The sequence below is a fragment of the Diadema setosum genome, chromosome 13 (genome assembly GCF_964275005.1).
Source record: "Diadema setosum chromosome 13, eeDiaSeto1, whole genome shotgun sequence".
Classification (NCBI taxonomy): domain Eukaryota; kingdom Metazoa; phylum Echinodermata; class Echinoidea; order Diadematoida; family Diadematidae; genus Diadema; species Diadema setosum.
This window is the reverse complement of record NC_092697.1, coordinates 4855104-4879384: the sequence shown is the minus strand read 5'-3', so window position 1 is coordinate 4879384 and position 24281 is coordinate 4855104. Positions and strand designations below refer to the sequence as shown.

General features: G+C 38.3%; 2 protein-coding genes across 2 annotated transcripts; one reads left to right on the top strand and one right to left on the bottom strand.

Moving 5' to 3' along the window:
- Window positions 1-333: 333 nt before the first annotated feature.
- LOC140237225 (S-phase kinase-associated protein 2-like) lies at window positions 334-16095 on the bottom strand. The gene is made up of 9 exons (XM_072317167.1): window positions 16037-16095; window positions 7618-7837; window positions 6141-6282; window positions 5732-5840; window positions 4705-4893; window positions 3737-3997; window positions 3278-3405; window positions 1955-2117; window positions 334-631 (listed from the first exon to the last, which is right to left on the bottom strand). The coding sequence occupies exons 2-9, from the start codon at window positions 7795-7797 to the stop codon at window positions 442-444; spliced, it is 1362 nt and encodes a 453-aa protein (XP_072173268.1). The 5' UTR covers window positions 7798-7837; window positions 16037-16095; the 3' UTR covers window positions 334-441.
- A 685-nt stretch (window positions 16096-16780) lies between these two features.
- On the top strand, window positions 16781-20150 carry LOC140237107 (N-glycosidase YbiA-like). The gene is made up of 3 exons (XM_072317045.1): window positions 16781-16994; window positions 18477-18628; window positions 19785-20150. Exons 1-3 carry the CDS (start codon window positions 16781-16783, stop codon window positions 20001-20003), a joined length of 585 nt encoding a protein of 194 aa, XP_072173146.1. The 3' UTR covers window positions 20004-20150.
- The last annotated feature ends 4131 nt before the right edge of the window (window positions 20151-24281 follow it).

Here is a 24281-nt window from a genome sequence, read left to right as displayed (position 1 = left end):
AAAACAAAACAAAGAAAAGAAAGGAGAGAGAGCAGAAAAAAGTATCCTTCCTCGAGAATCAGTCCTTGATGTGCCTGGCTGTAGCTGCTTATGTCTGACTGCTGTGTCCACGTTTACAAGCACAAAGTAGAAATTCAGTGTGCATGTTCTCTCTCTATCAGTGCACAATCAGTGTCTGTGCCGACTGCTCTCGGCAGATAGCATGGCATGAACGACTGATTCCAATGTGTGAATTGCTCCATCCAACATCTCAGCTTTACTTGATTGCCTGTCGAGAAATTGTTCCCTGGAGTCGTTGACTCGTATCCATTACATGTCTCCACTTGAATCTGACGCTCAATGATAAAAAGGACTCTGGGAAAGCTGAAGACGCGATGGACTCGTTGAAGAGTTGGACATGGCACAAGATCAATCGTTTGCGAGTTTCTGAGTGGGGGTGCATCAGACCTGGCATTCGACTCCCCAGATGTGTCGCGGCTGCTTGCTGGAAAAGGTCGGTCTCCCAATGCTGGAGTAGGGGTAGGAGTTGATCACGATCTTGGGCATCTGGACCTTTAGGCGCTCCAGCTGAGGCGGTTGCAGTAGACCGAACACGTCGAGCGCCTTCATCGTGTTGATCTCCGTCACTGACCTGTTTAAAATCGGAGAGCACAGCCGGAGGGAAAATGAACTACAGTTGAACCTCTATTATCCGGCCTCCCTTTATCCGGATCTCTCTATTATACGGACGCAATCTCGCCGTGATTTTTTTTTTTTTTTTTTTTTTAATTATACAGTAATTACAGGAGGAAAGGGGGATTCCCAACTCCATGAGAACTCCTACACAAACACACATGAATTACATATACTTGATACATTTCTTAATAATTATTTAGGTAAATCATCCCAAGAATTTATAAAAGAAAATGATTTCATTCTTGCAAACACAAACCTCTATTTTGGGGTCTGTTACTGAGTGTAATAATGAAAAGGTTGCAGTATACACATTACTAAATGTGGTACTACAATGGGCTACATCAGTACATCACTACATGTGTATGTATATGTACATGTATAAAGCATTGAGTCTCCCATATCTGGCCAAATCCCTTATCCGGATGAGCCCCTGTCCTGACTTGTCCGGATACGAGAGGTTCAACTGTACTGTGAATTATGCTTTCTTAACATTGGATTTTAAAGGTACCATTAATAGGAAATTTCACCACCTAAAAATCAAATAAGTTTTAATTCAACTGACGATATGGAGAGCATTTATTACCAATGACATCCCCTGCAAATGTCTGAAAACTGTATGGCATCATTGTTCAGTTGTTCATTCAAGCATTCCCTGGTTCATTTGTTCATTCATTCAATTGTCTATTTTCTCAGTTTAGCTTCTTTCTCTTGGATTTTCTTTTTCACACTCATGTTATCAGTGAAAGATCCATTTGAGGTAACAAGGGTACACAGTAAAACTTTCGTTCTCTTTAAAAATATTTCACACTTTTTATCTCAAAATATTTCACAACTCAATATCATGGCATATCGCATCAGCTGGACAAGTTTCTTGGTACAGGCTTTTAATATATTGCAAAACAAAGTCCAAATTGTGGAAGAGAAATTTTTAGCCCTTCTGAGAACTAAGTTTTACCTTAAAAAAAAATGAGTGTGATGTCCAATCACTGATTATCCCCCCCCCCCCCATTAAAGAACATCAATTACTGTATATGCCGAATATTTCGCAAGGTTTTTATTTTCGAAAATTTCGTGAGTCAAGAGCTATTCGCGATATCAAAGACACACGAAAATATTGACTCCGATCCCGATATGAATGTGACGTACATGTAAGCATTTCTCCATTTGGTACAGTGCTCCACGATCGCAAATTTAACCACTCGCAAGATCATCGGGAAGTCCCGATTCACAAAAATTTAGACTACCTATCAACATATGGCACATACAGTATGCAACTCACACAAATGCGTAGTGGGGTATGTCGTAGCAGCGGCTGAGTGACAGGTGTCGAAGTTCGGCCAAGCTCTCGGTGATGGCTGCCAGGGCGTGGTTGGTCAGCACGGTGGAGTCACTCAGGTCCAGCTCCACCAAAGATTTGCACCGTGACACCAAAACAGTGACATCTTTGTCAAAACAGCCAAAAGCAGAATGTGGCAGGAAGATGGAAAAGAGACAGTCCTGTGAGCATTATTGGTCATCTCCTTAAATCGCCTTCTTCCTCTCTCTCCCTTTCTCTTACAGAATGATATGTATGTTTACAGTGGACTCCCATTATAATGAAGTCCTCGGAACCGGCAGTTTTCTTTCTTATATCGAAATTTCACTATAACCGAATAAATAAACGATAAAAAACATAGAACGGATAATATTGTGGCCTGAATTTTTACTTTGTTGTAACCGGAATTTCATTATAACCATGTTCGATATAACGGGAGCGCACTGTAGGTGAATTGTTCATGAACATATATAATAATATATAAACATCTATATTTGGCTTTTTTTTGAGACATTGTAATCATTTCATATTCCTTAACAGTAAGCATGCCACATCAACTTTCTGAGCTACAGGCTTTTGTACCTGTCCATAAAGAGTTTAATACATGACATGGGTCTTCCAATTTTCCCACCATAAACTCATTCTAGATACATATTTGCCTTCTGTCAAAGATATGAGGGTGCTTCAAAACTAAATTCAATATGTCAGCGGCTAGAAAATTTGTGGAAATTGGAGGATAGGAAATACTTACCTGGTTATGATATAAACCAAATAGAATGCATGTCACTGTCAGATCCAGTTGTAAGTAAAGTTTAATGTGTGTAGGCAGACACTTTGTATTTCATATCGACCTATGTAAACAATGCACTGTACAACTGTTATATATTCCAATGCACATGATTAAAAGAGGCTATTTCTATAAGATCGAATGAAAAGCTGCGCCACACTAAAAGACACTGACTATGAGGGTACTAAGTAAAAAGTTTCTCAAACCTATCGAAGAAGAATCATACTAGTAACCTTCTCACATTCTTGAAGATAAAGTTTGAAGGCAAGTTGATTGAACATGTGATTCTTTCACATGCTTGCTTGTTCAAAAGACCAGCAACACTTGGCACTTTACACAGTAGACCATTCTGAGCAAATATTCATGCATTCAAGTCTAAACAGCATCTATCATGATACATCTCAGAAACTTCCACCTAGGTTGCCGTGTGGGCCCATCTCATGTTAAAAAAAATAAAATAAAAAAAATAAATAAATAAAAATGAAAAAAAAATGAGATACCTTCATCTTTTAGTTTCTCTCGATAGCCACTGAGGTTGAGTTGCTGAAGGCTTGGAGACAGGACTGGAATGACCTGGGCGAGAGCGGACCGTGACAGGTTGACCCATGACATGTTCAGACAGGTCAGTCTATGAAAATCAAAGGTTGCAACGGGCAAGATTATTTTCCAAAGTCAGTTCTGACTCCAACTGAAGAGGAAGCGTCTACTTGTTACATAGTGATGGTGCTTCTTTAAAGAAATATTTCAACATCATGTTCATGCTGGCTTTGATAAGTAAATCTAACTAACAATGTTTGATCCTTTCTGTGTCAGGGACACAGGACAGAGTGTATAGTACCATTGAGGATTTCTGTGCTCCAAGTACACAAAGGGCCGAGAGATCCTACCAAATCAAACCTTCAAACATTTATATCTTCACTAAATGTCATGTTCTGACATGAAAATGAAAGGAAACTCACTGCTGCGCATTGGTGAGGAGAGCGACCAGCCCGCTGTGGCAGGCCAGCCGACACATGGCAAGATTGAGGACCTGGATGGAGCCGCACGCAGCAGCCAGGGAATGAAGGGCGCCCTCGTTGAGGCTGCAGCTCTCCAGGCTCAGCCTCTGGAGGGCGTGGCACCTCTCAAGGATGGACTGGATGCTGGCGGGGTCGTCAGTGATGCAGGCTGACAGGTCCAGCGACACCAGGGAGAGATGGGTGGATGCGGGGAGAGGAGGTCTACATTGGGAGGAAAGTTAGAACATTTCATCTTTCATCTTCTACCGGTATTCGAGCATACATCCAAAAAAAAACATCAACAATGGATAAATCATAATTGTAGGACAAGGGTATAATCACCTCTGCACAAGAAAACTTGAACACATTTCATCATCACATACAAAATATATCCAGAAACATTGGCAAATGATGAAGTATTGTAACAAGAATAATAATTCCTGGTATAAAAGTAAGTTTTATATCTTTATTTGCAAAGGTCCAAAGATACCATGGAACCACTGGTGGATGTAGAGAGAGGATGTGCTCAACAGAGAATGTGAAAGTTTTATATTTCTATCTAAACTTACATATTTTATGCTTTAATAGGCCCAGAGATACTTGAAAAAGATATGCAAATGGAGGGAGATCATATCTTTACAATGGAATATCAAAGAGATTTTACTACTACTTTCCCTGCTACATTATGTGTTTAAACATACACATCAGTTGTATCTATGAGTAGTACTCTTTGGCCTTCAGATTAATTAACGTGAAAGAATGCACAGGCATAGTTTGTTTCTCATGTTCATTTCTCTTACCCTCTCTATCTCTCTCTCTGTCTACTGTTGATAGTCTACTAATCCACCTTATCGGCTAGGCAGCTGAAAGTGACAGTAGTCCTAACTGAATTCTGTCTCCGACTTCAGCACAAAACTTTGGGACTTTACCTCGAAATCTCCACGGAATCACCTTCCTCCATTGCACTTTCCTCGTCGTCTGCGTTAAACACGGGTCCGGCGATGGTACTCCGCGAAACCTTGGCCGCAGTCACTCCCCTCCGCAAGATCATCCCCAGAATGTGTGGCTGAAAGTTGCGCGATGAAAGGTCAACCCTCCTCCACAGCTCCTCATCATATCTGTGTTAAAATCAATGAGATAATCTGCTGAAATTTGGTTTCAGTGACACACATCGCAGAGAAGAAAATAAATAGAAGTGTGTTTACAAAATAAACCATGAAAAACAAGCAAGATCATGGGAACAAAAGAAAATTCCTAATATATTATATTATCACCAGCGGAAGTTGTTATCAATGTATGTAAAGATGTTATTTCTCCAGATGTCCCTGTTCTATGTGTGTATACATACACATGTAACACAATGGATAGATGCATACAGGTAGGTAGGTTGGAAGATAGACAGATAGATAAATAGATAGATAGGCAGATAGATAGATAGATAGATAGATGGATAGATAGATAGAAATATAGATAGATAGATACATTGTAGATGGAAAGATAACAAGCTAAACAACACATGTAATGATATTGATTTATATGTTAACACTTTCTATGTGAGTTAAAATCTGACAAGTGTTCCCTGCATTATTAAAATGAAAACGAGGAAGTGGTGGTTTTATGTCTTCCTTTCCCCACTGGCAAGTTTTGGTCCACAGGCAAGGCATAAATTTCAATTCATTTGCAAGAAGGCATTGAACTTTCTTGCTGCTTGTATGGTCAGCAAATAACTTACACTCTTTCTTGAAATGACAGTGTTAAAATGACCATTCTAATTACACCTCATTTGATGATGCATAAAACATCTGAGCTGGTGATAACAAAACGCTTGGAATGTTCATCCTCTCATTTTTTGGGAAGTGAAACTGCATCTTAGGGAAAAATCAACCAAACATAAGAAGGAATTCTTCTGCGGGCAGACGTCGTTCCAACTACAGCCCACATTTCTGGATCACTTACGCCAGCTGTCGCCATCTCCTGCTAACCTTAGCGCAGTGCGTGAGCGTCTTGATCGGAAGCCACCGGAATATTGCAAGGATGACTTCATCAGAGAGACATGAGAAAGAATCTGAAAATCAAATCAGATGTGGAAAATTAGATATATATTGAATCATGTGAATAGCAGGCAGCAGGGTTACATGTGCGAATGAACATGTGCTGTTTATTCAAATGATTGGGTGTCCTGAAGCCCATGACTGAATTGAGTTTCTACATCATTTTCTTATATTTTTGGACTTTTTTTTTTGGGGGGGGGGGGGATAGTAAAATTCATGTTCAGGCAAGCGTTCTGCAGCAATTTGAGAAGGGGCTTTCAGTTGTACCATGATACCTCAGTCATCTGTTTCCGAAAGAGAGATCAGTCAAATACCTGGTTGCTTGCTGCTTTCTAGGATGCGACGCTTGCAGCTGCAGTCTGTCCCATTGTGGATGTGGTTTTGTGTGGATGTCCTCAGACTAGCAGGACTAGGTGTGGTGTGACGTACGCCATTTTTGCCTTGACCAGTAGTTCCCTGAAAGTACAAAAAGTCTGTATAAGAGACGTGTTCCAGAGGAAAATGTATACATACAAGTTGTATGCATCAAATCTAGTCATTACAACAACAGCAAAAAAAAAAAATATATAAAAAATCTTTTTCTTTTCTGTTTTTTTAACCAATCAATCTCAGCTAACTTTAACAATGGTACATTGTATGTTACACGTTAGTTTATGGGGAAATTTTGTATATTGATATTAAAGTTTTTTGTTTGTTTTTTCTGATCCATCTTCAGATCCAGTTTGACATAAAAATACCCTTATGAATATGGAAATACACACTCATGTATAGAATTTAACTGTTACGGCAACAACTCTTTACACATTCAGAATCGCATTTCTCTTTGAAAAACACCACAATTATTCCTCTATAGTAAAGTAAAGTGAAAAGCATTGTAAAGCCATATCAAAATTACTGTACAATGAGGAATGTCGCTATATTTTAATTTTGTGAATTTCGCGAGCGCCGAGATTCATGAAATTAAAATGCACACGAAAGTTCTTGTCTACACTATATGCATTGGATGCCAGTGGCAGTTCGCGAAAATGTCATGCCGCAAAAAAGGCCGTCGGCTCCAATTCGTGAAAAATTCATGCCGCGAATATATCATGATTCACAGTAAATACCAGCTACCATATCATATCATGGGTACTAGTTTTTACTACTTTTTGACAGAAATACATTTCTCTCACTATAATTTAAAGTAATAATCTCTTCTAACACCCACAGTCCAGTCAATCAGTACACGCAAGATAATACATGAGATGGTGGACTGTACGTACTTCAAAAGAAAAAAAGAAGAACAACGTAATTAATCTCCCCCTCCCCATAATTACATAAACAAAAACAGAAAAAGAAATTAAAACCAAACAAGTGATATTATGTTTGGACTTTCTCACATGAGGGAGACAGAAAATAAAATTTAACTGTTAGACCTCTGTGTCTAGTCGTTTATACAATGCTGCACACTGGCACTGGTCTGACAGTCCAGGACCAGTATCATAAATCACTGTTGGACCAGTAACTTTTTAAGGAATGGACCAGTTAAAAAATGGAAAAACTGGGTACCTAACGTTACATAATCTACTGGTCCGTCACTCAGCAGGTCGGGCAAGTAGAAAAAAAAGGGGGGAGGGGTTAGTGTGCAGCCCTGGTTTATCAGATACCGGTATCAAACAGTTTTTGCCCTTTGGGCAGCTAAGGAAAGCATCCCTACTTCCTCATCCCTCCCCTAAAACAATAATGCTAATTTCAGAAAAAGAATAGAGCAAAAGATCTAGCCACATCCATTGATCGCCATCGGTACCGTACCTTTGCTCCACTAGCAGCCTTTCCTTTCAGTTTTTGGATGCCTTGCTTTGCACCCGCCTTGTCTTCCATGTTGGACAATTCCTCCACCCCGAGGTCTTTGTAGATCTCGTCCGTGAGGTTGGGATCAAAGTCCCAGATGACCGACGGACCCTGTCCTCCGTCACTCATCACCGCAGCCATGATTGTGACTCCACTCCAGCGATGCCAACAGCTTCACATTCTGAGAAATGGGTGTCCAAACAAAAAGGTAGGGAGTTTTGAGTGAAGGCATAAAAGAAACCGGGTCATACATCTACCGGACCCGTACACAGTAGACCCTATAGTAAGAAAAACTAGAAATGTCGCTTTGGCTACAGGTATGCCTCCGCCATAATGCATGATTTTCCCAATAGGTCTAGATAGTACATGTGGACAATGTGTGATTACATTTTCACAAAATTGGCAAAATATTGAAATGACAAGTTTGTCACAAATGTGTTGAATGTTCACCTTCCTTGACCTAGGTTTAATTGGATGAATAGGAGAGCATGTATCTAGGGATTTAAGGACTTTAACTTGACTTTGACCCATTCATACATTTAGGCATTGAGTAATTTTCAAGGTACAGGTGTGGAGAAAAAGTGCAATTTCTGAATTGAATAGTAAATTGTTACCATTTTCATCTGGCCCTTGACCCTAAAATTCATAAGATAATCACTTTCAGGTAGAACATGCATAATATGTACTAAGTTTCAAGATAACTTGAGCCACTTCGAGATATGGAGGAAAAAGTTAGTTCAGCACTTTCACTTGATCTTTGACCTTTTGACCTTTGAGGCAAAAAAAGAAGAAAAAAAAAAAACTTTCCAGAGAATTTCTATTAGGTTACACATGCATACACCAAGTGTAAAAAAATAATAACCCTGCTGGCATTGCATAAATATGAGGGAAATAGTAAAATTTTGAAGTGTTGCACTTGACCTTTGACCCCTGACCTTTGACCCCATGAACCCTACATTCTCTAGATAATCACTTCCAGTCAGTACATGTTCCATGAAGATACCTTGAACAATTTTCCAAGGCACGGAGAAAAAAAGAAGTTTTGATATTTTTACTTGACCTTTTGACCTTTGACCTCATGACCCAAACTTTCACCAGAGAATCTTAATTGGGTAATACATGTATACACTAAGTTTCAAGAAAATATCTTCAGGAATTCAATAGATATGGCGAAAATAGTGAAATTTCATGTATTTGACCCTGACCTTTTGACCTTTGACCTTTGACCTCATGACGCAAACTTTCACCAGAGAATCTTAATTGGGTAATACATGTATAAACTAAGTTTCAAGAAAATATCTTCAGGCATTCAATAGATATGGTGGAAATAGTGAAATGTCTTATGTCTTACCTCTCCCAAAATGATATATTATTCAACAAACAATTTGGATTTCGACAAAAATACTCCACTTATATGGCATTATTAGATTTTATTGACAAAATTACAACTTCCATTGAGAATAAAAACTTATTGGTAGGAATATTTTTTGATCTGTCAAAGGCTTTTGATTGTATTGACCACACTATATTGTTGAGTAAACTGCGGTTTTATGGAATAAGAGGTACAGCTTTTAATTGGTTTAAGAGTTATCTTTCAAATCGTGTGCAATATGTAACATTTAATGGTTTTTCTTCTCCCTGTGTGACTGTAAATATCGGTGTACCCCAGGGGTCAGTTTTAGGTCCATTACTTTTTATACTTTACATAAATGACTTACAGCATGCCAGTAACTGTTTGCAGCTGATCTCATATGCAGATGATACTAGTTTTTTTATTTCATGTAAAGATACACAAAGTATCAGTGCAATTTTAAGTTGTGAACTAGAGAAAGTTCATCAATGGTTCATAGCCAATAAATTGAAATTAAATGCAGACAAAACATCATGTATGATATTTAGACCAAGAAATAAAGTAGTAAACATTGATGATTTTGATGTTAAGATTGCCGACTTTAAAATTCCAGTTGTTCGTTTTACCAAATTTCTTGGAGTTATCATTGATGATCACTTAACATGGAGATATCATGTCAATGAAGTATGCTGTAAAGTCTCTAGAGCAATAGGTGCAATCAATAGTATACGTGCAATCGTACCTTCTGAAATTCTTGTTAAGTTATATCACACTTTGATTATGCCTAAATTATCTTACTGTAACATAGTATGGGGAAATTGTGCAAAGTATCTTTTACAGCGTATTTTTATTTTACAAAAGCGTGCAATCCGTATGATTAGTAATAGACCATTTCTTAGCCACACAGGTCCTCTATTCAAAGAACATAACTTATTGACGATTTTTGATATGAACAAATTTTTTCTCGCTGTTTTCATGTACACATATATAAACAACATTTTGCCAGGGTTTCTTGATACTTCCTTCATCCAAAATAAGAATAAATATAATACTAGACAGATGAATAGATTGTATATCCCAAATTTTAAATATTGCATTTCAAGATACACTTTCAAATATACGGGACCTGTTCTATGGAACGACTTGCCAAATGTGATAAAGCTGTCTAATAGACTTTCAATATTTAAAAGAAGATACAAATCATTCCTTGTTCATAAAGATATATTATAAATTTGAAGTTTTATGCAGTGTACAAGCGCCACACTTTGATTACTCTTGCCTTCTTACATGTATTATGCACTTTTTGTAGTATAGTTTTTCTTGTGTGTATTGCATCAATGTAACTATTCTTTGCTGTAGCATTTGGGATCAGCCATAGAAAGACCAATGGTCTATGTTGATCCCCCCACAAACTGAAATAGCTGTTTTTATGTTGTTTTTGTCTGTTGTAAAATCCTTGTAAGTTGGACTTATTTTTCTTGTATTGTTGCAAAGTCCTACACTGTGTATGTATAGTTCCTGCGTTTTGTAAATGCTTTTTATCAGGATGTGGAAAATAAATGAAATGAAATGAAATGAAATGAAAATGAAATTTTATGTATTTGACCTTGACCTTTTGACCTTTGACCTTGAGCATGTGCACCCAAAAGTTGATAGGCACAACTTCACCCCCTAATACACATACATGCCAAGTTTCATTAGGATACCTCAACAGGTTTTGATAGTTACCTTGTCCACAAAATTCATTACGGGCGGACGGAAGGACGGACGGACGGACGGACGGACAACCCGAAAACATAATGCCTCCGGCACCACTTCGTGGCGGAGGCATAAAAAACAAACAAACAAAATCTGCAACAAGGACATCACAATGTTCAACCTCCCATGCTAAAATTTGACTGCGGATAGGTCTATGCAGAAGCAGACTGTAACTAGTTATGTATTAGCACTAGCAGGCAGTCAAATTATTGGCTAGCCTGAACTGACTGTGTGTGGTCATTAACTCATGCCCATGATAAATGCCAAATCATGGTACTATTGCTTGGTAGATTTACTGTAGGGTGCCTAGATCTATTACTTAATAATACGTTAGAGCTAGAGGCAACTCATTTCGGCTAGCTAGACGATGTAAGGTCTAGAGAACTCTGTCACTGTGACATCTAAACACGCTGGTCTAGACCCTGTCCCTAGTCACTACCTCAGGCCCCCCCCCCCCCCTCTCTCTCTCTCTCTCTCTCTCCCTGGAGTTTGAGTAAATCTATTAAAAAGTTAGATCTAGGTCTACTTTGAAGTACGACAATTGTGCACATTGCCAGCTAGAACTTTAGATTTCTACACCGTACATCGGCATAGTGCATACACGCATCCCTGCCATTGGCCATCGCGGTCATGCATACATTGTATGGTAGGTGTTCAACCCACCGACCGGGTCCATAACGACCGACCGCGCATTATAATGGCATTGCGCGTACAGAAAGAAAATGTACGCATGGGACTACGCGCAACGGTGTTCGATTCCTCACTGGGCTACGCTACCGAGTAACGTTAAAATGTGGCGAAAACAACTAAGTATTCCCTCTAAATTACCGAAATTTAGCAAAATCGAATAAGGTTTATCGTGTAACTACATATACCCAGTCATTGCCTGTCCGGACAGGTTGTGGGACCGGACGCGTACTGTAAAGTGCGTCTGGTTTGACAACGACGCGCCTACCTAAACAGTTGTTTGTCAGTGAGGAGCTGTGCGTAAATGGGTCATTCCATGGGGTTGGGTCTTCTCTAGATTTTCATGTTGTGTAGGGAATAAAAGTCATATTCTGACAAATTTATCAAATAATTGTCGGTGGTTTGCAGTTATTCTTGAAGAGAAATGTGTGAAGAATTATTTGATGAAAAAAAACAAGCCTGTGTACAAATGTATTTTGTCTATGACTGTTTCACTAATGATGTCCCATGGTTTTTTGTGGTTTATGTTGTGACATAAATATATGCCATTTTCATGGCAATGTAAAACAGGAATATACAACCTTTCAGCATTATGCCTATCATAATTAAGAGAGGCAAGGTGACTTCTAAAAAGACTATAAGGCACATAAACATTTGTAACAAAATAAGAACACCAGAGCATCTTCAAGCAACCTCATACCTATGTTACAAACGATGTCCATGGCAATTTTTGTTGTAACATAGGTATAGCATGGTTTTACATACACTTCCAATCATAATATGATCGGAAACTTTATTTCTATAATGAGATTTATATTTCAGAAGTATTCTTATCCAAAAATTAGCATCAAAATCCTCCAAATAAACGAGAAAATACAGAACATATCACTCTACTTCAGTGCGATGTCCGGCCTCTTCGTGTAACGTAGGTAAGGAAAGACGCGTCTCGCGATAAAAAGAAGAGCTACTAACTTCAGCAATCGTATTCATGTCACTGGCAGTCCTCCCCCAACGGCAGAAAAACTACTCACAGCCAATATACACCTACCTGGACAGCGCAAGATCTGTTTTTCTGCCGTTGTCCATGTAACGTAGGTACAGGAGTTTTAATGTTTCTGAAGTCAATTGGTAAGCTTTTACGCTATTTTACGAAAATAATAACATTTGTCATATTCTGTAACTCTATTAGAGGAAAAAAAAGGACATCTAAACCTCTGAACTGGCCAAAAATACTGTGGACGATGATACTGTAGTCCCACATACTGAGATATTTGTTACAGGTTCATGTTCATAATTTTGATCGCCAAATTTTCTGTCCATGCCGGTCTCTGCAAAAGGAGCATATAATTCCTCTCTTAGAAAACCATACAAAAGTATATCAGTGTATCTTCACTGCAATATAAATTTGTTTTACCTCCCGATTATTGTGAATTTTTGGACCCTTTTGTCATAAGGTATCTACCAAGGTAGACGTGCTAAAGTTAGTATTCATCACTATATACTAGTTGGAAAACGTAGATGTCCAGACTGCATCTGAACTAGAGAAATAGAGTTTGCCTTATTTTGCTGGTGATATTGAGAGAACTAGGAGCTGTGATATTCTGTCTCTTTAACAGATTTACTTCGAAAATGTCAATGTTTTCCTTCCACGATTTCACTGACCTGTTAGATGCTCTGATGAAGTTGTTAACATTTCACAAGGATTCACCATTTCTATTCCATGCTCACCCACTGTGAAGTCTCAAAGCTAAAATGCCAGTGTCCTATTCAGTTTGGGTGGGTAGTGGGTAGGAAAGGCTTCAATGAAATTATGAACCCCAATCAAAATTGGACTATTATTGCTCTACACTATCATTCAAAAAGAGGGCGACAATTTTGATGGGGGATGAATATAAAATAGGGCCTAGTATTATTTTGGGAGTCTATTAAGGACCATAACCGTAACCGTAACCCTGACCCTAGCCTAACCTTAGCTAGGACACTGGGGGCAGCGACCTGCCCTTCCTAGCTTACATCAAAACAAGTTTTTAGCATAGAGTATGAAAATGATATTTTCCTATGTTTTACATGCTATATTATTATTATTATTAATATTTACATCATTTTAAGCATAACCCATTTTTTTTCCAATTTTGATGGGAGGTACACATGGAACTCTAGCTAATGGGTATGCCAAGAGGTAGAAATGTAAGCAAAATTGTTGAAATTATTTAATTCCATTCATAAACACACACATACATCAACAGGAATAGTCGACCCCGACAAAAATTTTCTTTTAATTTTTTTATTCTATTTCTCTTTACACCTTATGTTCAGTTTGTCGATGAATCTGCCATGGCTCCTCCTCTGCCACCGCTACGTTTTAAACTACATGAAAGAGTGACAAGGACACATCCACAGCACTCCACAAACAGAGAGGAAGCCGACAAAGCAACACCCAAGAAGAGCGAATGTAACAAACTAGACAAGAAGAAAACTGCACAGAGGGAAAATGGACCGAAGAAAAACAAAAACCGAGGGCTAAATGGACATTGGAGAAAAGAGCAGAAATTAATTTCAAACAAAGAACATGGAGAAGACAAGAAGACTTGTCTGATTTCTCTTTATTAGTTTTCTTAGTTAGTTGACAACTAGTTGATGATGTTAGTGTATATAAGGTCAAATTGTGTAAAGCTTCACTTTCTTCTTCTTCTTCTGATTAAGTCTGCCTTCTTTCATACCAGAGTTACAAAGAATTGAAGTCTGTGTAACATAGGTATTGTTCCACAGGTGTGCAGTAGATATAATTCCAAAGAACTGTTACAATAGTCTTATTTGTGGGAACATACATAAAGTCTATATGTGTAGGTTTTAACATCTCACACCACAATAAAGGAAATCAGTTGATATGTCGTAGTGTACCTATGTTACAAAGACATACTGTCCGTGTAACATAGGTAGTACACTGTGGGCGAGGTTGTTGACTGAAAACCCCTGATTATAACAATAAAATCATGTTTTCACTTGAATACCCATACAAATCACTTGCTTCAATTGTGGTGCTTTTAAGAATATTGTCATTGTGTCACTCTTGATGAAAAAGTTAAACCTTTGATTGAAATTGTTAATGGTTTGTAGAAAAAAACATGTTAATAAAAGTGGCTTGCAGTTGACATCAGAACATACAATCTTACTAATAATGATCTCATGCGCCTGTTGAATAACATGTTGATGTGTTATGGACGAAAAAAACGTGGATGTGTTCATTGTTATCATTTCAGAACACAAAATTATGAAGGATGTCAACAAATGAAGTCCGTGTAACATAGGTATTTTGCCATACCTGTTTACCCATGCTGACTGAAAGTGTGCGAAGTAATAAACAGATTTCTAGTGGAATAAGTTGAAGAATGGGAGTAACAAATCAGGGGAAAAAGGAAATTTCAATTTACCCAACTTGAATTTTCAACTTGTATGTCACAATTTCAGTCCCAACCCCATGGAATTACCCAAATGCGTATTCAAAGTAAAATAAGCAAGTCAGTACGCGAGAGTCTTAGGTGTCCGGACACCCAACCCCCCATCCTATAACTAGGCCTACCGGCTATCCTGGGTTTTAGGGGTCTAAATTATTTTGGGCTTCTAACTTCAGCACAGGCATAGATACGGACTATGGAAAGCCAAATAGGATTAGGGTTAGGGTTATAGGGTTAGGGTTAGGGTTATATATTGCTGACTCGTTAGATGTAGAGACTAACAAGAGTATCCTTCCATAATAAATTTGACGATTTTGACCGCAAAATTGTCACCGCCGCTTGTACGATCGTGCACACACGTTACACATACACATGACATAAACATTTTGTCGCCCGCTACGACCGTACGAGTTGATGCAGAAACGAGAAATTAATGTGAAAAAACAAACCGACTCATCTAATTTATTTCAATTACGATGAAAAGTTTCCTAATGAAAATCAAGTCAAATTCATCAAACAGTCCTTCAAAAGTAATATCGAAGGATTCAAAATATATTCAAATATTATTGGGGAAAAAATGACGGCTAGAAAAAAACAGCGGCCTGTCGAAAAAACGCATTGAAGTGCCCTCTATACGTATTGTCAGGGTGGTCGGTTGAAATGAGCAGGGCAACTGAGCATGCTGAGTGCGGGAAAAATGACACCCCACGCGTTCGAAGCCGCCATCTATTACAAGAGCGCGTACCTTAGATCGCATTTTCAGTGCGCGCTTGTGAATCCGGAGTATTTTCTCCACACGTGAGTAAAATTTCAGGCAAATTGTGAGATTTTTCACGTTTCTATTGATAGCAAAAAGTTAGGTGTCCGGTATTATGAACACTCAACCATACCATGCTGCATGCATAGCGCATGCTGTCACGGTATTTTTACACAAGTGTCGTGCAGTCGTGCTTCGCACGGCGTCTGGTCGGGCCGGGCTACACAAGTACATACTAGTAACCATTTTAACATGTCATAGGGTCTACTTTTCTTGAGAATGCGGGAGTGCTTATTTATTCAATTACTGAAGAATTCATGCAGCTTTGATATATTAATTAGATCATTCAGGTTTCAAAGACAGTTATCTTACCACTGACTACAAGGTTCATCGAGAAAACGGATGTTTATCGCGCAGAGCTCGGCATATTCTAGTCGTAGTCTAGTACTAGTAGTCCGCCATCTCCTTCAGTGCCCTGGGAACGTACTTCCCGCGATCAATGAAAAGCAGCCAATGAGAAAGCGCATATTGGTGAACGTGATCACGGGATCACGAGAATGAATAGACGGGGGAAATCCCGGAAGTTCAGTACGCGCGCTTTGTTTTGTTTACAAACGCACACACACCGTTACTGGCACACACTTATATGTCTTAGCGGACGACGATGCACTCGTACACACAATACCGATTACAACGAAGCATGCAACGACCTGAAGTTGCGCAATTCATTGAAATCTTCCTTCAACGCTGCGATGCTAATTGGAGAGGGCATGCATATCATGTCTGTGTGTACTGTCATATTTCATTCATCATTCCATTTGCTTTGCGAAGTAAGCAGTCTATTTGGTCGAGTACGTAGCACTGCTTCAATCTCCACAAACCTGCATGAATTTTTATCTACTTGCAATATTTAGTCCACGTAACAACACTGTCAACAGCTAACAGCAGTGCATCGCCGTCAGCGCACCGCAGACCTCGGCTCAGCTCAGCTATCGGGACGACTATACGTATAGCGGAACAGTGCAACTGACCAACTCAGTCCTCCCCAGCGGATCCAGCGGATCATTAAGTCACGTTGAAGTCGAATTGCCAGTAGTGCTACTTCGTGCAGCGATCATGGCATCCAACATATCTAGCGAAGACACATCTCAGAGTAGGACTCCGGAGGAGAGGGGCGCGATTCGCGACGACTCTAAAAAGAAGCAAAAGAAGGAGTTCACATTCTTTTACACATCAGAGTCGCCATTCAGTCAGTTTCACCCTGCAAATTTCGAGGTCGATGGGGTGCAGTACACTTGCGCAGAAATGTACATGATGCACCAAAAAGCAGGTAAGATAAGATGTGTGACGGCATTTAATCTAGTTGTTCCTCTTGTTTTGTTTTGTTTTTTAAATAATAAATGAGATCTTCTTCTTCTTCTTCTTCCAAGTAAGTGCAGTCCACCATCTGGTGTATTTTCGCATTGTTTGGCGGGTCTGGTGTGGTGTATGTACAGTGCCATATAAAATAACTACATGATAACTACTAAGTGCAGCTAAAAAACAGCATTCTCCTTCTATCAGAGCTGGAGTTTCTGTACCTCCTGCCTGAAACTGTCAGCAGAGATACATTTGATGAGGGCTTCTGGCAGAGATCTATTGATATAAGTGCTGGGGGTACTTGAGGAGTTGGGAATATAATAGCAAGAAAGGACAAATCTGTCATGCTCGACACACTGTAGCAGACAGAGATATTAGATATGTACCAAACCATGGCTACAGTCTCGTCTTGTCATTTGATTATTGTCGGGATTTCATTTAAGGCATGATCAGTAGGCTTATAGTATTTTAGCACTAGCAGAAATGGTGATAATGATTATTATTGGCAATATTACCTCCGCCAAGGGAGGAGGTTATGTTTTCGTTACCGTTGGTTTGTTTGTTTGTTAGTTTGTCCGTGTGCAAAATAACTCAAAAAGTAGTTAATGGATTGGGATGAAACTTGCAGGAGAGGTTGAGAATGATAAGTAACAGATGATTAACTTTTGGTAGTGATCCAAGAATTTTGGGGGAATTTATGAAGGATTATTGATATTCTGGCAAGTAGGGTCAATGAACTTGGGAGTTCAGGATGCGCATATTTGAGGTTTGCATGCGCGCACTAAAGTGCGTGCTCTAGTTTCTGCCAAGGCGAGGCACGCCGTGCAGCTGAGGGTTTGTGACGTAACAATTGGAAAGGCTTCTATATTGGGAAATCGGGCGACTTTAATGCAGAGTAGGGCCTACGTATGGGTGGAAATCACTGATCTCTATGGAAGAACAAGATCAGTGGTGGAAATGAGCTGCTGCATGCTTGGCAGAGGTCTGTGCTGTCAGAGTGCTTCTCTAGTTACCATATAGTCAATGCCTACAATGGTATTTTATACATGTTTTCATAACTCTCCCTGTTGCCTGTCCTGTTGAGACATGTATGCAAGCAAAAATATATAGAATCCTTGCACTGACATTTGATGTGGCAGCCAAAGGAACTTGCATTTTATTCTTCAGTTCCTGTTGGGAATTCAATCTTCCCCTTTATCCTTCATCCCTCCCCCCCCCCCCCAACAAAAAAACAAACAAACAAACAAACAAACAAACAAACAAACAAAAACAAAACTCAAATTCAAAGTGAAAATACTGATCTTCACTCATTTAGAAAATAATATCTGCCACTTGTTGATGATAGGTCACATATATTATGTGTATGATATAAGCTCCATAAATACTTTTACGATTGCGTTCCAAAATAGACTATCACAAGGACTTTGTCTTATGTGTGCCTTTCTTTTCATAGTATTGTTCGGAGACACAGCTATAGCAGAGCGGATTCTCGTTGCTAGCAAGCCAGGTGCAATGAAGGCTCTTGGAAGGAAAGTCCAAAACTTTGACGATGATGTTTGGAAAGAACACAGGGTGAAGATCGTGAAGAAGGGCAACCTGGCAAAGGTAAACACCTTCGTACATCAGTTGCTGTGTACAATTAACTTTGTCGCATCACTTACGCTATTACTCTTGATTTCAAGATCTTGCTGTTCACTTTTAAGGCCATTCATGGTCTGGCCCCCAATATACCCGTCTTCTCTAATTGAGCGATGGCAGCCTCACCCTGGCCTTCGTTCATCTGGCCTTACTCTCCAGGTGCCCATCATACATCTCAAGTGATACTGGATCACTTCAAAGCCTCACTAAAAACTCACATTTTTCACCAGGCATTCATTTGCTAAGTAACCTGTCTTGGAGGAGTCTGCGCCTTTGAATATTTCTATAACAGATATATGGTGCTATACAAATGCTGTGTGTCATCATAAGCATCATCATCTTTTAGTTCTGTCAATGTGCTGTCACAGATCAATTTAATACTTTGGACATGTACTGAATTCTAGAAAGCATGAAACTTTAAGTGATATTTTTTATGCTTTCTCTCTCTCTCATTCCTCCTTTTTTACCTTGCGGTTTTTTAAATGCAGGCTTTATCAGCAAGTTTGTCAGGCCACAAACAATAAATTTGCCATTTAAAAACAAAAAAGCTAAAGGCATAATATTATTGGGTTGAATTGATTTGTTATCACTCAAACTGCTTAGAAATTTTCTTACCTCTTCCATTGTTAGTTATAAAAGTTTTAACAAATTCCATACTGAATTCTGAAATCTCAACAGCCTTATACACAGACACCAGGTTCCAGCATGGAACAGATTAAGTGGTTAATATACCATACAGAATTTCCCCCTCCCTTTTTTTTTTGTGTGTGTACAGAGAGAATGGAGAAGGCATTTTACTTGAATCCCTGTAAAAGAGCCAAGTTCTTCATCTCAGTAGGTGTGTAAGATTAATATTAGTACCATCTTGCAAAATTCATGAAAAGATACATGTAATGTATCTCAGGAGAACATTGTATTTTAGTAATAATTCATGCATTAATTGATTGTCACAGGCTTGTGAGTATGTTGACTATTTAGAATTGAAACTTGCCAAAGTTAACCATAGGATATTCTCAGCACTATATCTCTGCTCTTATTTTTCGTAAATGTCATCCTACAGTAATGCTTTACTGTTAATCAAGATATTATTTTGATATTCAACTTCCTCCTGATTCTCCTCCAGTTTTCTCAAAATGAAGACCTCAAGGAGAGGCTGATGGCCACAAAGGGGACGACCCTGGTCGAGGCGAGTCCCCGGGACAGGATCTGGGGAATCGGACTGGGCAAGGACAACCCGAAGGCACTCAGCAAAGACACGTGGAGGGGACAGAATCTCCTGGGGTACATTCTCACAGAAGTCAGGGAGGAGCTGGAAAAACAGTCCCAGGAAGTGAAGAAGTGAACAGGCACAAACTCTGGTTGGGACTTTCCTATAACAAATGGACAGGGACACACTCTCTTTGACTACGCTCAACAAAATGTGTTTAGCTTCATAGGAATATAGGTACAAGTTTCTTTCCGTCTTTCATTGTTTCTAGCCAAATCAAATATTCCAGACTGCCAGCACAGTTTAGGCCATTGTCAGTGTCAGTGTATACCAGTGTATGAATGACCATGATTTATTTCTTTTTTTAATCATGGCTAAACTTAAACACCGAGTAATTGATGTTTTCATGAATTTATGTCGATGCAGGGTAATTTGTTAACCCTTTGAAGACGAGCACCGAGTGTACTTAGGCAGGCGTATATGGGAAACGTGTGCTATAGCAAAATCAGCCTGTCCTCAACAGGTTAATCAGTTGCAAGAAATTTAAGTTGTGTTTGCTACAATCATTGTAGTTGGTATCATCTATCTGATAGTATTTTTCAGGGCAGATTGTAGAAGTGCAATTTACAATATCAGTGAATGATGTGCAAGAGTATTTTGTGTATGTGTACATGATTCGGGATACCCTGATATGATCGTAATAAGATGTACCTGTCTGGAAAAGTACCACCCAATTTGCCCAGTGGCATGTCAAGGGTTGTAATCTTTAATCTTTCAAAGTCACTGAAGATGTTTTCAGACCAGAACAAAAATCTCCTTTGGCTATTTTGTTCATAACCAAATTCCATAACTGAGTGAAAAAACAACAACTAAGCTTTTACTTTTAATACATTTTTTAAGGTGTTAGGAAGAGCCCTGGATGTCCCCATGAACTAGAGGCAAGACAGGGAATACTTACGATGACCTGTCATAATGCTAATAAAGATGTGGACATTATATCTGAGAAAAATATATGCTTGGTTTATTTCATAGAGAAAAAAAAAATGGCATCTGATATTTCTTCCAAAAAAAAAAGATTGCAGCTGAACTACATTTTGTCAAGCTATAAAAGTCTTTAGAATGTTTATAAGATACATATTTTAGTTGCAGTGATACATACAGTTGTATTCCTATAAGTATTATGGTGTTCTGAATGGACCAATTGTGTGTTTATATGCCTTATCACCTGTATTTCTATACACAAAAACTTGTAAGAATTGTTGATAGGGGCTGTATCAGGCTTTTACTTTGACAATTCAGTTTTATTCATTTGTTCTTACTGTTTAAGAGTATTGGTCATGTGAGCTATGATTGGACATGCCCAGTTCTCACACAGAATCTAATATTCCAATTAGTTTGATTGAAAATTGAGACATCTTGGCCAACCTTCTTGTTGATGATGTAATTCTAGACACACACAAAAAAACAACAACAAACAAACAAACAAACAAAACATTTCCACGTCTCTTTTACTGCCCATGTAGACAAAATGTTTACCCTCTTAAAAATAAATGACCGTATTGAATGAGGCTTTGCATTAAACTCCATGATATACAAATTTATTTTAAAGAAATAAACTAAAGATGAAAATAAAATACAAAGTGCAAACATTTTGAAGAATTGAATTATGATTTTAGGTATTTGCTACATTGGTTGAATCTACTTTGGATAATTGTCCTCAGTTTGTACATTTGTAGAAACTGAACATCAGTTTGTACATAGTAGGAATGATATTAATTTATGGTAGTGATGCTGATTTTCTTTTAAAATTAACATTTTATTTAACCCTAATCAGGCTGGGGGGGGGGGCGGAATCCGCCCCCCCCTCGACGTTTCGCGCAATATCTTCGCAACGCGATAAGCTCCCGCCGCGATGTTTCATGACTTTTTTCTTTCAAGTATCGCGCAACTTTTGAGACCCAAATTGTTGCGCCCGCGCGTACCGTTTTGACGCGATGCCCGTTCGAAAAAAATTTGTCAACCCCAAAATTGCTCCAAAACGTGATTTTGTGTACAAATCCAATGCAAATTGTGTTTTTTCAATTAATTCACATAAAAATTCATATTTTCACTTAGAATGGCCGAAATTAATCTATATTAGCATAATAATGCTTCGAAAAATGTCTGTGACAAATTTTGGCCAAAAAACAAACAAAAACAAAAGGTCAAAAAACAAAGAAATACATAAGAAATTCAAAAAACAATAAAATACATAAGAAATTAATTTCGATACAGATTTTTTTTTATCCTATGTCTCAGAAGAATGATACAAGAAACATTTTAAAAAAAGAAATTAGCTTAATTGGAGCATTATTAAGTGATTTAGAGCCCAAAACTGATTTTATGCATAAATTACAATAATTAATTAATATAAAATATAGGAAAAATTTTTCGCAGAAAGCAACCATACATTTTGATAGAATACGTCGCGGGCGTCTCATGTGTCGATTTTCGGCGCAATCGCGCGTTCCATAGGCGAGATCTGAAGGGGGGGGCGGAATCCGCCCCCCCCCCCCCCCCCCCCCCCAGATATAGCATAGCCAAAAAAGCCCAGCCTGATTAGGGTTAAGAAGCAGCAAAATTGTTCTTCATTTCTAAATGGCCCTCACTTACATAAAATGAAAAAAAGAACAACAGCAACAACTGTGTAAACAGGTGATTCCACCCTTGCTAATTGATAATCGTAATGGATTGTTATATGGGTTGTCAGATTCAATGTTAGGTAGACTACAGTGAATTCAAAATTCAGCTGCAAGATTGGTTACCCAAACTCACACATATGACTCTATTTCTTCAATATTACACAAGTTGCACTGGTTGCCAGTCAAAGATAGGTTAGTTTATAAGTTACTTGTAATTGCATATAAATGTCAACATCAGTTAGCTCCTCATTATTTGCAACAGCTCCTCCAAGAATATCAACCTTCCAGACAACTTCGCTCAAGCACCAAACAATTGTTAAAACCGGTTTATGTATCGACTAAGTCATACGGTCAACGATCATTTCAATATTCAATACCTCAACTTTGGAATCAGCTCCCCAATGATATCAGAGAATGTTCATCATTAGATCAGTTCAAGTCTTTATTGAAGTCTCATTTGTTTGTAAAGTAACCATTGCTTTGTAAATTGTTTAATGATGTGTTTTAAGTTGATATACATGTATATGTAATTTTCTACTTTGTATTGTGTGTTCTTACACATGTATAATCTGTCTTTTCTCATTTCTAAAAGCGCTTAGAGACTTGAATGTAATTTGCGCTCTATAAAAATGGTTTATTATTATTATTATAATCAGTAAATAAGAAAGCAGTTGTTACCTCAGAATTTTATTTCACTGTCAGCCTGGTGAGACAGTGATTAGCACTGTCAATTGTACAATGCATTCAGGATCATTTTTATCATTTTCTATCTACATAATATGTCTCTGTAGAATGTTGACTTTGTATTTCTTCTTTTTTTAGCAACAAAAATGTTCGGACTTTGTCAGAATTGTTGTATGTCTTTGTTGACTCAAACAGGGTACCTTGTGATAAAATCAAAGTCAAACACTTTAAAATTGGTGGATTTTTTTTTTTCAGTTTTCCCTTGAATATTTTAAAGACCACTTCAACCTGAACACCTGACATGGCGACTTCAGCAGTTGTTCAGCAGTCATGGGAATGTTAAAGGGAAATTGTGAAACCCAAATAATGTTTTGATTGAATGAATACAGCAATATTTATAGAACACATCAGAGAAGTTTCACAAAAATTAGGCAGTCCGTTCAAAAGCTTTATGAATTTTAAAAAGTTTCAGCACCACCATTGGTGGTTGAGAGGACTTCACATTTTGTGACATCATGTAATGAGGATATAGGAAAAATATGAATAGAATTCTGCAACATTCTATGAAAAGTACACTTGCCTTCCTGTTGATACTGAACTATGTGTAATGTAATTCCCTGTTTGTTTGTTTTTTAATCAAGTTGAGTGCTTTATCATCATGCTGGAAAAATAAGAATGATTATGCTGGATTTTCATAACATTTTCTTTACATTGTTGTCCATGTATCACCATAATAATTATGTTGTAGTCATCCAGCACTGGCAGCACCTAAAAACTCGACATTGAACAGATTGTCTGATTTTCCTTACACTTCACTGCTGTATTCTCCAAATGTTGCTGCATGTATTCAATCAACATGATATATGTGGGTTTTATTCTTCAAGGAATGTGATGTCTGTATTAACACACGCTCACATCACCCACTATGCACACATGCACACACACAGAGGACACACAGAATTCAATGGTTCATCTATAACTGTCCAACCATCTTTTATTGCAGTCTGCAGATGCAACTTTACTGACAAAATAAAATACATGGCTGTAT

Bases quoted from the DNA above. Each gene is read 5' to 3' on its own strand.
- LOC140237225 (XM_072317167.1), bottom strand. From the start codon at position 7,797: ATGGCTGCGGTGATGAGTGACGGAGGACAGGGTCCGTCGGTCATCTGG. The intron at 3,998-4,704 runs GTAAAGTCCCAA...CTCCCAATGTAG, and splicing joins GATTCCGTGGAGATTTCGAG to ACCTCCTCTCCCCGCATCCA. The intron at 632-1,954 runs GTGAGTTGCATA...GATTTTAAACAG, and splicing joins ATACCCCACTACGCATTTGT to GTCAGTGACGGAGATCAACA.
- LOC140237107 (XM_072317045.1), top strand. From the start codon at position 16,781: ATGGCATCCAACATATCTAGCGAAGACACATCTCAGAGTAGGACTCCG. The intron at 16,995-18,476 runs GTAAGATAAGAT...TTCTTTTCATAG, and splicing joins CATGATGCACCAAAAAGCAG to TATTGTTCGGAGACACAGCT. The intron at 18,629-19,784 runs GTAAACACCTTC...ATTCTCCTCCAG, and splicing joins AGAAGGGCAACCTGGCAAAG to TTTTCTCAAAATGAAGACCT.